General features: G+C 38.9%; 1 protein-coding gene across 6 annotated transcripts; it reads left to right on the top strand.

Annotated features, from left to right (window-relative positions):
• The first annotated feature begins 3,252 nt into the window (after positions 1-3,252).
• Positions 3,253-12,293, top strand: pax8 (paired box 8). 6 transcript variants are annotated; one of them, XM_026254822.1, is made up of 12 exons: positions 3,253-3,411; positions 3,751-3,901; positions 6,709-6,874; positions 7,412-7,609; positions 7,769-7,845; positions 7,925-8,050; positions 8,128-8,297; positions 8,374-8,479; positions 8,807-9,046; positions 9,155-9,256; positions 10,810-10,896; positions 11,300-12,293. In XM_026254822.1, the coding sequence occupies exons 2-12, from the start codon at positions 3,880-3,882 to the stop codon at positions 11,368-11,370; spliced, it is 1,365 nt and encodes a 454-aa protein (XP_026110607.1). In that variant the 5' UTR covers positions 3,253-3,411; positions 3,751-3,879; the 3' UTR covers positions 11,371-12,293. The 6 variants fall into 6 exon arrangements, with proteins under 6 accessions (XP_026110607.1, XP_026110618.1, XP_026110611.1 ...); XM_026254826.1 differs by having other exon boundaries at positions 3,257-3,411; positions 6,733-6,874; positions 8,804-9,046; XM_026254820.1 differs by having other exon boundaries at positions 3,258-3,411; positions 8,804-9,046.
• The last annotated feature ends 1,591 nt before the right edge of the window (positions 12,294-13,884 follow it).

The following is a 13,884-nucleotide window of genomic DNA, read 5'->3' as shown; positions in this document are numbered from 1 at the left end:
AGCAGACAGAGATGGAGGGGGGTGACAATGCACAAAACACCAGAAAAACAGGGATGAGCAGAGAACAGAGAGAGCTTAAAACAGAATGTTAAAGAAGGGAAAGAGAACTGAAGAAGAAACACAATCAGGACAATCTGTGCCTGCATGAAATGCATATGGTCCACTATAAAGATAAGAGAGGGTCTTTACAAACATTGCAATAGACTGATAATTAAATACAAGTTATTTTTATTTTGTGTGTGTGGGGTTGGGGATATTGCAAATTAGTTGAAACAGCTGTTAAGTGGAGCTAAATCTTAAAGCACACGCCTGTCAGTCAGACGATGAAGAAACACTCATAGGCCTACTTATAAACAACAACAACAACAATGCAATCGTCATTATCGGGGCGTTTCCTATGCTTAATGAACGAATTATTATAATGTAATAAATAAAAGACTGGTTAAGCACAAGCTCAAAACTAAACTCGAGCACGCGACAGTTTCAAGCTTAGGCTCCTTTAATTAAAACTGCATAGCTTTTGTTGCTTTTTTAGATCCATATTTTAAACCATTGTAAATGACAAAAGTTTTCAGATTATTGGCAGTGTTTCTTGAGGCAAAAAAAGAAAGAAAAAAGAAAAAAGAAATTAACTTTATTTATCCAAAATGCTTAAGAAATTAAAACGGGCAAACATCGCTGTTTCGCACGTCAGATAAGGTGACTGATAATTATATGACATTGTGGACTTTGTTCAGTGTGAGTTTTAGCATAAAATTAACATCAACCAAAAAACAGGCATATTGCTCTAATGTCTTCTTCTTTTTTTTACATTCATAATAGACCGCAAAGATTTATTGAAATAAAAGGTGTCCTAAACCCTCGGTCACCTGCATTACTTGATGTACTGAGGTAAAGTGGATGACAGCAGGACAACAATCACATTGTTTCAGCTCTTCTGATCGGTTTGGACTTGAAAGATGCAACAACATGAACCTTTGCCCTCTGATTTCCATACGGACACACCCGAAGCGCTGCACTTTATCTTGATCGCCGTGGGAATGAGAAAAGTGCGAGAGGAAACTGATTCGGCCGCTCAATCGGACCTTTACAAGGTTTTCAGTTATATTTAAGAATATGCTGAAATAACAATTATATTAAAAACTCAGTTATTCAATTATTATTTAATTGAACTGAGTATAAGCCATCAAGCCCGGGTTATGTTTAGAATCTTTATGCTTTCATCAGTTTTTCTTTGATTGTCGACATTTCCAGTGTTAGCCTGTGTTGGTCAATGTAAGTTTCACAGAAACTTTAAACTGAGTACCAGTAAACCATAAACTGCCCTTGCTAATATTTATTTGACCTTTATCGCAGACGATATCTGTCCAATAAAAATAAACGCAATAAATCAGAGATGTAAATCAATGAAGAATGTGAATTAAGCTTGCTCTGTGCTTTTAAAATATTAATTGTTCACTAACTATGCGATACTGAAAAACAGTTTGAGGGTGAAATTCAAATAGTATTATATTATATTATATTATATTATATTATATTATATTATATTATATTATATTATATTATATTATATTATATTAATATAGTGCAGTAGCCAATATGTCTCTGTCTTAGGCACAATTCCACGTGAATTGTTCAGCTGTAACTTTTTTTAACAGGTCTAGTCTTTTCTTGATATCTGAACAACACTGACCGTTGTTTGTTTGTTTTGGTCGCAACAAAGTGTTAACTCATTGAATTGCATTTAAAATAGGCCTAGTATGTATTTGGACACAACATGAATAAAACGCACACAACTGTTTTAAATAGAACATATGAAAATCACTTCAGAGTCTATTGTGTTTTTCTTTATTTTCATTTCTCTTCAATGGTCACTACATTAAATGAATAGCTAACCACTTTAGGGCGTTTATGCATCATTAATTTAGTACTAACGTATTTTAACTATCGCTCATGGGTTTAATCCCTTGTTAAACTTTCGGTAACCTCTGTTTCTCTCTCTTTTCCTATTCTCTGCCCTCTCCTCGGGCGTTTGTTCTTCATTCGCTCTTTTTGCACTTAAGAAAGGAATTTTCTGCTTCCATATACTGTGATTCTCTTTACTCTGTATTTATCGGAAAACACCATCACTTTGTTCCGCGCTCGCTGTATTTACCCTATGCACCGGGCGATGGCATGAATACGAATGAATGAAATGAAAGAAACTTCCCAGGAATAACAAGATAAGTATATGGAGTGCGTTTGGAATGTTTTAATTTTCTTTTTAGCCTTTTAATGTGGTTTAATTGTCTTGTACCGAGACCACATCCCATGTAATGAGTCTAGCAGAAGCACAAAATATTCATTAAAACAAATCCAGGTTTAGCTATTCTTCATCAATGTTTGGTGTCAGAATGTGCTAATAAAATATTTGCTCCTTAATTTCTGCACTGCCACGCGCCATATGGCAAAGGCCAAACATCTCACTTCCATAAATGAGTAATTCGGGTTGTTCTGTTTGTTTTAAAGTTGTGAGAACAACATAAACTGTGTGAAGATGCTCGGGAATCCAGTTACCCCGCTGAGAGTTAGTTTATTCACGGGGAGCCGCTCAAGTGTCAAAACAGCCCAATAAAAGGCTGAGAGAAGACCTTGCCTGCCCAATTTTTTACAGGAATAAAACTACTTTAACTGCAAGCGATTGATGATAATTATTTACAGAGAAATACTATAGCATTGTCATTATTAAACTATTATGAAACAATAGCCAAATAGCAAAAAAATAAATAGCCTAAATAAATACAGCCCAGTAATTATACTACTACTACTACTACTAATTATTAGGCTATTATTATTAGCCTGCTATCTCAACAGAGAGCTGAGGTAAACCACTGTAAAGTGCTGGTATCCATCAAGTGAGGGATCAGGTATTTGTCATGATATAATAACAGATTATGGCAAATCATGAGTCCAATTGTGTGTGAACGATGAGCGCGTTCACATCACCCCAGGAGGCGCGTTACATCTCACATCTAATCACTGGGTGAATGGAAACAAGCCCGATCCTTGACAAATATTTCCGTAAACGTTGACGTATCGCTTGGTGTTTTGTTGTGTTCTGGAAGCGCCTGAACACCCAGAATCATCCATCCGTACACTTTGGTCTGGCCGACACCCCGATGGAAACGTCACTCTACACGAACCGCCCCTAAATCCGTCGTCCAATGGTCGAAGCGCGTCCTGGGCGCCGGAGAGCCGCCGGGATAAAACCTCCGCTGGGCCCGTCAGGCGCTCTTACGGCTCCGTAATAGCCTGCCGGAGAAACTCTAATTCATCCGACCGAGAAGCCAAACAGAATATGTGCCATTCTAACTGACACTGTGGCGTTGGATAAAAGCCTTCGGATATTTCCAAACATTTCTTCTCCAAAAGGTAAAACATGCTTAACATGCTGAATACAATTTTTGCGCATTGATTTGATGTGGTTTAATGGGGTCGGCAGGTGTACATTTATAGATAACTGCAGATTGTTCACCCAACAACTTCTGTACCTCATAATGTAGCTACAGTAGGCCTATAACACGCAGTAAAACAAGCGAAATCTCTTTAAAAACGAGGAGCTTGACGTTAATAACTCATCGACTAAACATTAAGTGCTTAAGTATCGAATATGAGAGGCTGTTTAATGCAAATAGTCATTAATAAATATCAAATAATAAATATATAACAATAGCCGTAACTGTCAGGTTCACCATAAATGTCCTTTTGCAGGGAATAAAACTATCCACGCAGGAATATTTTCACTCAAGACCTCATATGGACTAAAACACAGCAAATTAAGTGAGAGTGGACACTCGGACATATAACCAGGACATCAAGAGACCAAGACTTCTCTGAGAAATGTCCAACACAACTGGGCGAGGTAAAAACAATAAACGAGTTATTTTGAAATATATACCGGAATCTGTAGATCACATGAAATGTCTACATTTATCCTAATTTAAATGACATATTTTGCCATATAGGCAACGTAATGTTCATCATTGTACAATAGTAAACTCAGCGAATAACATACAGATTTTCCTTTTTATTTTATTAGTTTATTTTACAAATAGCTACTGTTAATTTACTATCAATTGTAAGAGAAACATAGAAAATGGAAATTTGACAGTAGTGGTTTGACAATTTAGTAGGCTATAGGAAGTTATGTGTCATATATCACTATATTTCCAGCGGTCCGTGTTGGTCTCATGTTAGGCTATAGGCTACGGAATATAGGTTACTTGCTGATATATAGGTTAAACAAATAATAAAACTAGATCCTCTCACATTCATAACATAAATCCGATTAGAAAAAAAGAAAAAGAAATAAAAACTTTCCTGTGAATTGCATTTTTGTTTATTGTTGTTTAAATAGTTTATCAAACGATTGAAGTGCAGAAGAAGTAATCTGAAATCTCGAGAGGAGTTAGACATGAAGTCTTTACTCGGACAGATATTGACTTTACTTTCAGAGGTTAATGGTTTAAATCTGTTGGTGCTCAGTTCAACAATAAGAGCCTATAGCAATTGAGCAGTAAACCTGCTCCAGAACCCGCATTCCAACGCATGGATTTTTGCCGCTATTTTAGTCATTTTTGACTGTATAAGAGCGGTAATGGAGAGAGACATCATTCAGTTTTTGTGTTTAGCTCAGAGAGCCGCTTTCCTGGTTTCGCTTTTTTACATGAAAATTAATTAATCGGTAATATTAATGGTGCGTTTTAAAAGTTTAAATTTAGGTGCTAGGCTGTAACGTTTAAATTTAGGCTATTATACACTGCATAATATATAGCACTTCTGTTGAAAAAATATCCCCTTACGATTTCGGTCTCATATTTGTACCTGAACATCTCGTTTCCCTTCTATTTAAACTAATGTACAGTCAAAATTATGTTTATGTTCCGTTGTTCATTGAAACACGATTATTATGGTCCAAATTTGTTTTTTTTGTTTTTGTTTTTTTGTCTCATGTTTTTACCCCCGTGGCGTAGCCTACTGAAATTACATGCTACTCAAATACTTAATTGTACCAAATAGATCAAGTGTCCATAATGTCAGAACAAAATATATTTAACATTTACAGTATAAATAATCAGTTAATATATATTTTTAAGCGATGCGCTATAGATTTTTGTAGGCTAGTTAAGGCCATGATCCAAAACAAATATCTTTAAAAACGATATTAATAATGTGCATTTACAATAAATAATTACAATCCATCTTCAAAACTAGGCTATAAGATTTGGCTTTGGGTAGGTGAACGTAAAACTTAAATTAGTACAGCATTTGGAATCTGTGTGAACCCAATTTTATATTTTCAGTTTAATCACTTTTAAATTGACACGATTGTGTTTACATAAAATGTTGCTAAATCATTATACAAATTTTTTTGTTGTAAGTTAAATGCCATTTGTATTTATTTGTGAAAAATGTGTTTAAAAAAACTTTTTATTGTAAAAATTCTGTAAGTTTTCTATTAGGTTAGGGTGTGGGTTACTAGGCTACTTATACAGCTGTTTATAAAAAAAAAAAAATATTGTAATAAATTAATTAAATCTATGAAAGGTCGCCATTTAGATCGTGTGTGTGTGTGTGTGTGTGTGTGTGCGTATTCTCCTGGGGTTTCTCTGCTTTAATATCCTGTCGCTTGCTGACTCTTGGCGAGGAGAGTTTGACACACTCCGCTAACACCGTTAATAGCGCCGTTTGATGTGGAAATGAAAGCTACAAAAGAGCAAAAGGGGAAGAAGAGACTGAATGGGTTAAATTAAAAGTGAGGCGCTTGTGAGAGTCACTGGTGCGGCGCAGCAGGACACACGAGCGCGGACAAATTTCGTCACAAAAGAAAAGAAAAACCCTACATCAACATCTGCTTATTAAAATTAAATATATTATCCATAAAACAATGATACTAGTTAGAAGTATTACTTATTACTGAACAATATAAACATCGTATGTTTATTTAAATATATAGGTCTATGGCTACTATAGATATATTAAAAAAAAAAAATAGACGCAAGTCCCTCTCTCCATTATTTCAGTGCAAAGGATGACAAACATTATTCTTTTCCTTTGATACAATTGTATAACTTTTATAGTTTTAATTGCCTCAGTACAGGTTATTTATACTCGAAGACACAAAAACGTTAATGGCTAAAACTAGAAATAGCAGGAAGTGTTATTAGTTAATATATTATTATTATAATTTCTTCTATATCTGAGGCGAGTTTAATGCAGTCTGAAAATCCAAATATTCTACAGGGCGACTGTGTCCCACAGGAGCATGACACCTTTTTCCAGAAAATGTGTACAGAGCGCTCTAGACCAGAAACTATCTGGTGACAGTTCTAGTGGTGAACTTGAGATTTATATAATCGTTTTAAGTGTGGAACTGGTAACAATGTCTGCTGGATTTATAGAAACTGAGGAAACATTGGAAATGCTGAAGACATCATACTGTAGTGGATGCTATGACATGATATCTGAATATGACATGAATAAGGTTTTATTCTGGACACTATTGAGAATTTCCATAACTTTCAGAAGAGTGTTAATGTGATTTGGTAACTATTTCTGTAATGAGGCAAATTAAATTCACCTGTGCTGACAGAGGCAGTGTTCATTGTGCACGTTTTCCTCATACATTTGGCGTGATGTTTATGTGTGTTCATGTCCTTTCACCCCCAGGTCATGGGGGTCTTAATCAACTAGGTGGCATGTTTGTGAATGGTCGCCCGCTCCCGGAGGTCATCCGGCAGAGGATCGTGGACATGGCGCACCAGGGCGTACGACCTTGTGACATCTCCCGCCAGCTGAGGGTCAGTCACGGCTGCGTAAGCAAGATCCTGGGCAGGTAAACAGTCCTGAGCGGCCCATACTGGAACACACTGAACACACAAACACTTCAACAACAACAGGATGGGCCAAACACATTCACTTATTTTCTACTTTTCCTCATTAAGTGTTCGTTAAGTCTCCTCTGCTCTACTGACAAACATATGGAAATGTAGCAAGTGCAATATTGGATTTTCTTTGGTACTTGTTGTATTTTTTGTTGTATTTAGTTGTTGTATTTTTCTGAAGGCCTTGATTTTATCAGACACAAGTAGTTTCAGCATATCTGACATTCTGACATTCAGCCAGAAACAGGTACTCAATTATGTACTCCAAATATATAACTTTACACACAACATAACACTCTATAAGATGGCAGACAGCACAGTGCATGATATACACATGCAGAATGAGCAGACTGAAAGTAGGGTAGATCGAATCTAGCAGAAATGAAAATGAAGAATAAGGGAGCAGACGGGTTACAGGAGGAAGCTGTGAAAACTCACTCCCAGCGGCTGTATATGTGCTTTTTTTTTAATGGTTGTTTGTCTTTCAGGTACTATGAGACGGGCAGCATTAAACCAGGAGTCATTGGGGGCTCAAAGCCAAAAGTGGCGACTCCTAAAGTGGTGGAGAAGATAGCGGAGTACAAGCGTCAGAACCCAACCATGTTTGCGTGGGAGATCAGAGACCGACTGCTGGCCGAGGGCGTTTGTGACGGTGACACTGTGCCCAGCGTCAGCTCCATCAACAGGTACTGAACCCAAACCTCATCAAAGAACATTACACACCACAGAACGTTAATGTTCTTGGAAATCTTCATAGTCTTAGAATTTAGTCCTTAGTTTTCTTTGTGCGAATTTCATTTCCTTCTTGATTAACTTTGCTAACCCGCTGTTTTCTTCTCTTAAAGGATTATTCGCACAAAAGTTCAACAGCCATTCAACCTTCCCCTGGACAGTAAAGGCCTCAGTCCTGGACATTCACTGAGTAAGAACATACACTAACAATTCACAATAATATCTGATTCAGTTCAGAGTGGTTAAAGTAAAGTCTGTTTGATTTACAGTTCCAAGTTCAGCCGTCACTCCTCCAGAATCTCCCCAGTCAGACTCTCTGGGCTCCACCTACTCCATCAGCGGCCTGCTGGGAATCCCACAGACCAGTGCCGAGGGCAAGAGGAGCCACGATGACAGTGAGTCTTACACACTATTAGTGTTAAAGAAAGTCCTGTTATCAGTAAAGAAATAATGAGCTTCCACGGCATGTCAGGTGATCAGGAGAGCTGTCGGCACAGTGTGGACTCTCAGGGCAGCGGCAGCGGATCCCGGAAACAGTTGAGGACCGAACACTTCCATTCCCAGCACCAGGACTGTGGCTTTGAGAGGCATCACTACAGCTCCGACACATTCAACCAGACTGTGGCCAGCAAAACAGAGCAGGTACTGGAGTAAAATGCTGTCCCAATCACTGCGCATGCACACGGATATTCAGCTACTGACTCTCTCTCTCCTGCAGTCACTCTATCCTCTCTCGCTCATCAGTGGCGGTTTGGATGAGGGTAAAAGTGCTTCAGCTATCAGTCGAAACCTGGCAGCACATCAGGGATACACAGTGGTTGCAGGTAATAACCATAATCCATATGTAAAAGCCTTTAATTCCTCATTTATTCTCCTCATCAAAATGATATTTACAAGAAGTGAGGCACATTTACTGTATGAAAAGACACTTCTGGAGTGCCATGTCCAGCAACACATTACACAGTTAATTTAGAAACCGCTCAGTCCTGTATTCCCCAAATTCATAATTCCTATTTGATTGTTGTATTACCCATTTTCGTCATTGTGCTTATGCTGTCTGTGATTACTGTAATCCATTCCGTTGCTCATCAATTAACATTCATACATTCATTTTTCCACCTGTCCCTCAACCCATTGCTCCGCCTCAGAAGCTCTACAGCCCCTCCCACTCTGTTTGAAACAGGAAATGTCACCCAACATTAACAGCTCAAGCCCCTCCCCCAACATCATCACTAATTCAGCCTTCCTGGAGCTCACTTCCATTTCGGCTCCATCATCAGCGCCCATCGCTAACAGCTGCAGCAACGCCACTCATTTATCTCATGGCTTCAACTCATTTTCCCATCATGCCCCAGTGCACGGGCAGTTCAGCAGCCCGCCGCTCATCACAGGTAAAACTTCACACATCGCTCATGCATCCATCATCCCAGTGTCCCCACCTGTACGGTGTTTTCGATATTGTAAGACAAACCAATGAGTGGATTTGATGACTATTTCAGGCAGAGATGTGGCGAGCTCGATGCTGCCCGGTTATCCTCCACACATCCCCTCGGCCACGCAGACGGGTTTCTCATCATCCACCATTACTGGGATGGTAACAGGTGAGCCAGCCTTTTGAATTCTCTTGCATTTAGCCGTGTTTTTTAAGGCAAGTGCCACCTTTCAGAGGGAATTTTTCCCATATCATTCAACAACACTAAATATCTAAATACGGGAAAGAGTTAATTGAAGTGACACTGGCTGTTCTGAGAAGATTTTGCATTTGTAATCTCTTTATTTTTCTTATGTTGAATGTATCTGAACCACCAAACTTGAACCATTTTACCCAGAGAGTTCAACATTTTATTCATTTTGACCTGCCCAATAGCACAGGACTACAGGGCATGAGCCAGCCAACCACCCAGAACAGCCTAGCAACTGCACAACAAATCAGCAACCGCAGAGACACTTACTGTGATTCCTATTTATTAAAAGAAACATCTGTCTTCTGTTCTTTATTTCACCCGTACTCTAGATTGTGTACTAGTCTAGCTTAGACTTTCCACTGTATACTATGAATCCGGTTCTTATGACAAATGACTTGTGATGTTCCTCAATTGGATAAAAACCTCTGCTCAGTGAGCTCAAAGCAGCATTCTAGTGCTGCTGATTTTCACACAGGCATTCGCGTTTACTTCAGGAATTGTTAAAATCTAGTTTGGCGATTCCGTGCTCTCATTGGTGCAGCTTCTCTGAAAACAGTCGGTGATAAACATGGTACAGTATGAATGTGAGGAGCGCACAGAGCGTGTGAGAGTGCCGGGAGGGCGGTTTAGAGATTAACAGAGGGACGGGTGGGTTAATCAGTAGCTGGTTTGCTGTGGTAGAGCAGGTCTGGGGACGAATGGGGGGAACGGGGAAGGAGTTCCGCCCTGCTGCCCGCGGCGGCCCCTCTCACCCGACCACACAGAGCCACAGGAACCACACTGGGGCCCCACTGAGGGATCATGACTATCAGTCCCAGAGAGAAAGACAGTCTTGGGAGGGATGCAAACCGTGAATGAATGCACAATCTATATGGAAAAAATATACAGAGAGTATATGCATTAAGGAACAAACGGCAGGAGGAACGTGAGGCAAACGCAGCAGAGCTTGATGGAGGTGCTCAGACTCTGATACACTTTTCTTTTTTTCATCTGAAGTCTGCCCTACCAAGCGCGAAATGAGAGGGTCTGATTTATTATTTTTCTGGTGGGCTTGCTGAGAGGAAGCGTTCATACACAATTACTCACTGGAGGGGGGGATTCAATCCGGCTCCCATAATTACCAATTAGATATTGGAATGTTAAAAAAAGAATGGCAGAGGGAGGCGGCGAGAGCATGAAAGGCTAAAGGAGGAAGTGAGGGATGGAGAGACGCTAAAGCAGACTGACTGTATGCACCAGTGAGCAGCCATCCACCTGCCCAGCCTGTGGGATTAATGGTTTACAAGCGCCTCTAACCACCGAGTGAATGATGTGCTAGCTGCCGAAAGTGCAGACGAACTCGCACAACACTTAACTGGATGAGATCCTAAGTCTGAATCTGTTTTCATTCAAGGAGTTTGTTTGTGGCATGCTTTTTGTTACTGTTGTCTTTTTTAATGGGTTGTTTACGGATGTGTGTTCACCTGCAGGTCCAGAATACATGGGACAGACCTACGGCCACTCGCCGTACTCTTCCTACAGCGACGCCTGGAGATTCACCAACTCCAGCATATTAGGTACGTAGAGCAGAATCAACAGTGTGTCTCTGGGGACTTTCAGTGTTTTCCACATGGTAATGGTTTTGTAGTAGAGGGTACTCGCATTACATGTGAAAAAAACCCAAAAAACAAACAAACACCTGTCTACACCCAAATGGGACTGCCGTGCCCTTCAACTATTGCATAAAGTTTCAGTCACATGTCCTCTGAGGTAACTTTTTGTGCCTTCAGGCTATTGAACGTTTCTGTGGAAAGAAATAATGCCACAGTCACAAGATGACCGTTTGCCCTCTAGCTCGTGATTTAATTAGAATTACAGAGTAGACCAACTGAAGTTTCAACAATACAAAATAATACAACAAATGTCTGTTCTTCTTTGGCTCCTCGGTTTACTATGTGGACTCCCTGTCTCCCCCTGCAGGTTCCCCGTATTACTATAGTTCAGCCGCGCGAGCGCCGCCTTCATCCACCGCCGCTTATGATCATCTCTAGTACCGGGGAAGAACGGAGATGACTTTCTCTTTTTTACAATGGAGTGTCCAGTGAAAGACACAAGGAGTGAAGAAAAACGAAAACATATTGACGGACAGCACCTTTTATTGCCTGTAAATCTATTTATGTCCTTTGTTCAAGGCGCAATTAAAGGCCATTTACAAACACACGTTTACATCTTCTTCCACCAGTCAGAATATTTCTTGCCTGTGTTTTTTATTTATCTGTTTCTAAAGACAGTTCTCCAAACTGTTTTCATATAGCATATTCATGGACAGAAAGGAGACATAGGAGTTGTTTTTAGCAGCTGAAGCATAGCCTACGCGGTCGACAAATAGGCTACTACGAAACTGCATCCAACTAAACTGTAAAAAAAAAAAAAAAAATGTTATAAATGATTTTAATTTTCCTCACGTGACATTTTGATGTTGGATTCGAACTGAATGAATTTATATCGGATGGCTTCATCGATATTCATACAGTAGCCTAAATATTTAAAACTACATTGAAATAACACAATGTTAACACGCGGATATTTCTCTCTTCGATGTTCCGTCCACCAAATCCACAATGATTATTAAAAGCATCACATTCGGCTGCATATTCAGTCCAAACCATTACAGAAGTTTAATGTTTGGGGGTAATATGTAAATAATGTAGAGGAGGCAAAGCCCTATTAAAATGAAATTGATTTATAATACACATTATTATTCAGGCTGAATCGTTTGGGGATTCATTAGTTATAAAATGTTTATATTATCGCTTTTATTTTTTCCCCATCTTATCATCATGCTTATATTTCTGTGATAAATGAGTTTTGTGTTTCAGAGATTACGTTTTATTGTACTGTTAATTATATTATTCAAATGTAAATTAATAATTTCTACAGAATTATTTTGAATTAAATAAAGCATGACAAAGTCCACTTGTGTGTTTTCCTCTTTGTAGCCTATCATAAAAGTGTAATATATTCCATATTGTCAGAATATAAGGGCAAACAGCTTGATTATTCTTAAATAAATAAAACATTCATATATATAGGCCTATAGGCCAAATTGTATAGGCTGCTGCTAGTGCTGCTGCTGCTAGACTGGAGTTGGCGGTGATGATTATGGTGTTTCTACTATTTTCCTGTTGAAAACCATAAATTATGTTGCATATTTTTCGCCAGTCAGCGATTTAACGGAACACATGAAAGGGACAAAAGCAATGATCCTGAAAACATGCGCATCTGTTTAATTTCCTTTTTTATTTTCTGCATCACGTACTTTTATTTGCAATTATTTCTCGCCTCTTTGTGGCCTCATTATAATGGCTCTTTAACGAGGCCACGGTTCGACGGTGCCGCGGCCCACCTGGATCCAGCGCGCGCGTGATGAATGAGGGCCGTTTACATGTGGCAACCGAGAACACGAGCGCCTGGGGCTCCGGTACACGACAAGAATCCTGAACGATAAAGACACTGACCGTCGAAGACCCTCGATATTTACTTTGCTTCGTGTGAGGACTGGATGTTGTTTAACCGTTTGGAAATGAACCAGGCCTACACTGTGAAATCACACATGAACCTTCATGACAGAAATCTTTCGTTTCTGCTTTATAATTTATTACGTTTTCCAAAGTAGCCAATATTGGAACCACAAAGACAAAACTACAATTTACCACCAGTGGGAGAGTAACACAACTGTGTGTAAACTGTAGCCTAAAAACCGTATATCGCCCTACACAAACCTACACCCAAAACTAGCTACCCCTCACAGAAAACTTACAAACAAACAAACAAACAAACAAAAAAAACCTTCCTTTATGATTTACAAGTTTGTTTCCATAGGGACCTCAATGTAGATCCTCCCGGTGACACGAGTCCCGAGTCGGTGCGTAGGCTGTTCAGGTTTTAGTCCCCACTGGAATTGAATGTGCGCGCGCATGCGCAGAAACACACACATTTTTAATTGGCGATTGAATTAAGTTTGAATTAAAACATTTTCCATAAACTGTTTACCATTTTGAATTAAAGTGTATAGCCTATAAGGAAAGCAAGAGCATTGGTATTTTATGGAAAAATAAATGTTTAAAACAATGAAGCCTACATGGATAAGGTGTTTTATTATGCCTTTTCCCAATACAAAAATAAAACGCGGCATTACACGCTATAATATCAGAAATATGATATATATATATATATATATATATAAAATAAGCAGTAGGTCTGGCCTATTCGGCCGAATTATCCATAACCCGACAGTTAAAGTCGTGTAACCAGTGTTTTCCATCCTCCTGAGCCATAAAAATAAGATTTTTTTTTTTTGCACAAGAAATAAATGTACGGAAAAAAATACTATTTTGTTCAAAGGACATCAATTCAAAATACGTTATTTATTTATTTTTTTCCAGTATAGGAAAAAACTTTTTTTTTTTTCATTCACCAATCAATTTTTAGGTTTCAGACTATTGTGAACCAAACTTTGTACAGAGATGATTCTCAACTATGTTACCAAAGATATAACAGAATTA

This window comes from Carassius auratus, chromosome 5 (genome assembly GCF_003368295.1).
Source record: "Carassius auratus strain Wakin chromosome 5, ASM336829v1, whole genome shotgun sequence".
Lineage (NCBI taxonomy): Eukaryota > Metazoa > Chordata > Actinopteri > Cypriniformes > Cyprinidae > Carassius > Carassius auratus.
The sequence above is the reverse complement of the archived record's forward strand: the minus strand, read 5'-3'. Positions and strand labels throughout refer to the sequence as shown.

Coding starts and splice junctions, on each gene's coding strand:
- pax8 (XM_026254820.1), top strand. CDS start 3,880: ATGTCCAACACAACTGGGCGAG. Junction 9,047..9,154: donor CAGCCCGCCGCTCATCACAG/GTAAAACTTCAC, acceptor TGACTATTTCAG/GCAGAGATGTGGCGAGCTCG. Junction 10,897..11,299: donor CACCAACTCCAGCATATTAG/GTACGTAGAGCA, acceptor CTCCCCCTGCAG/GTTCCCCGTATTACTATAGT.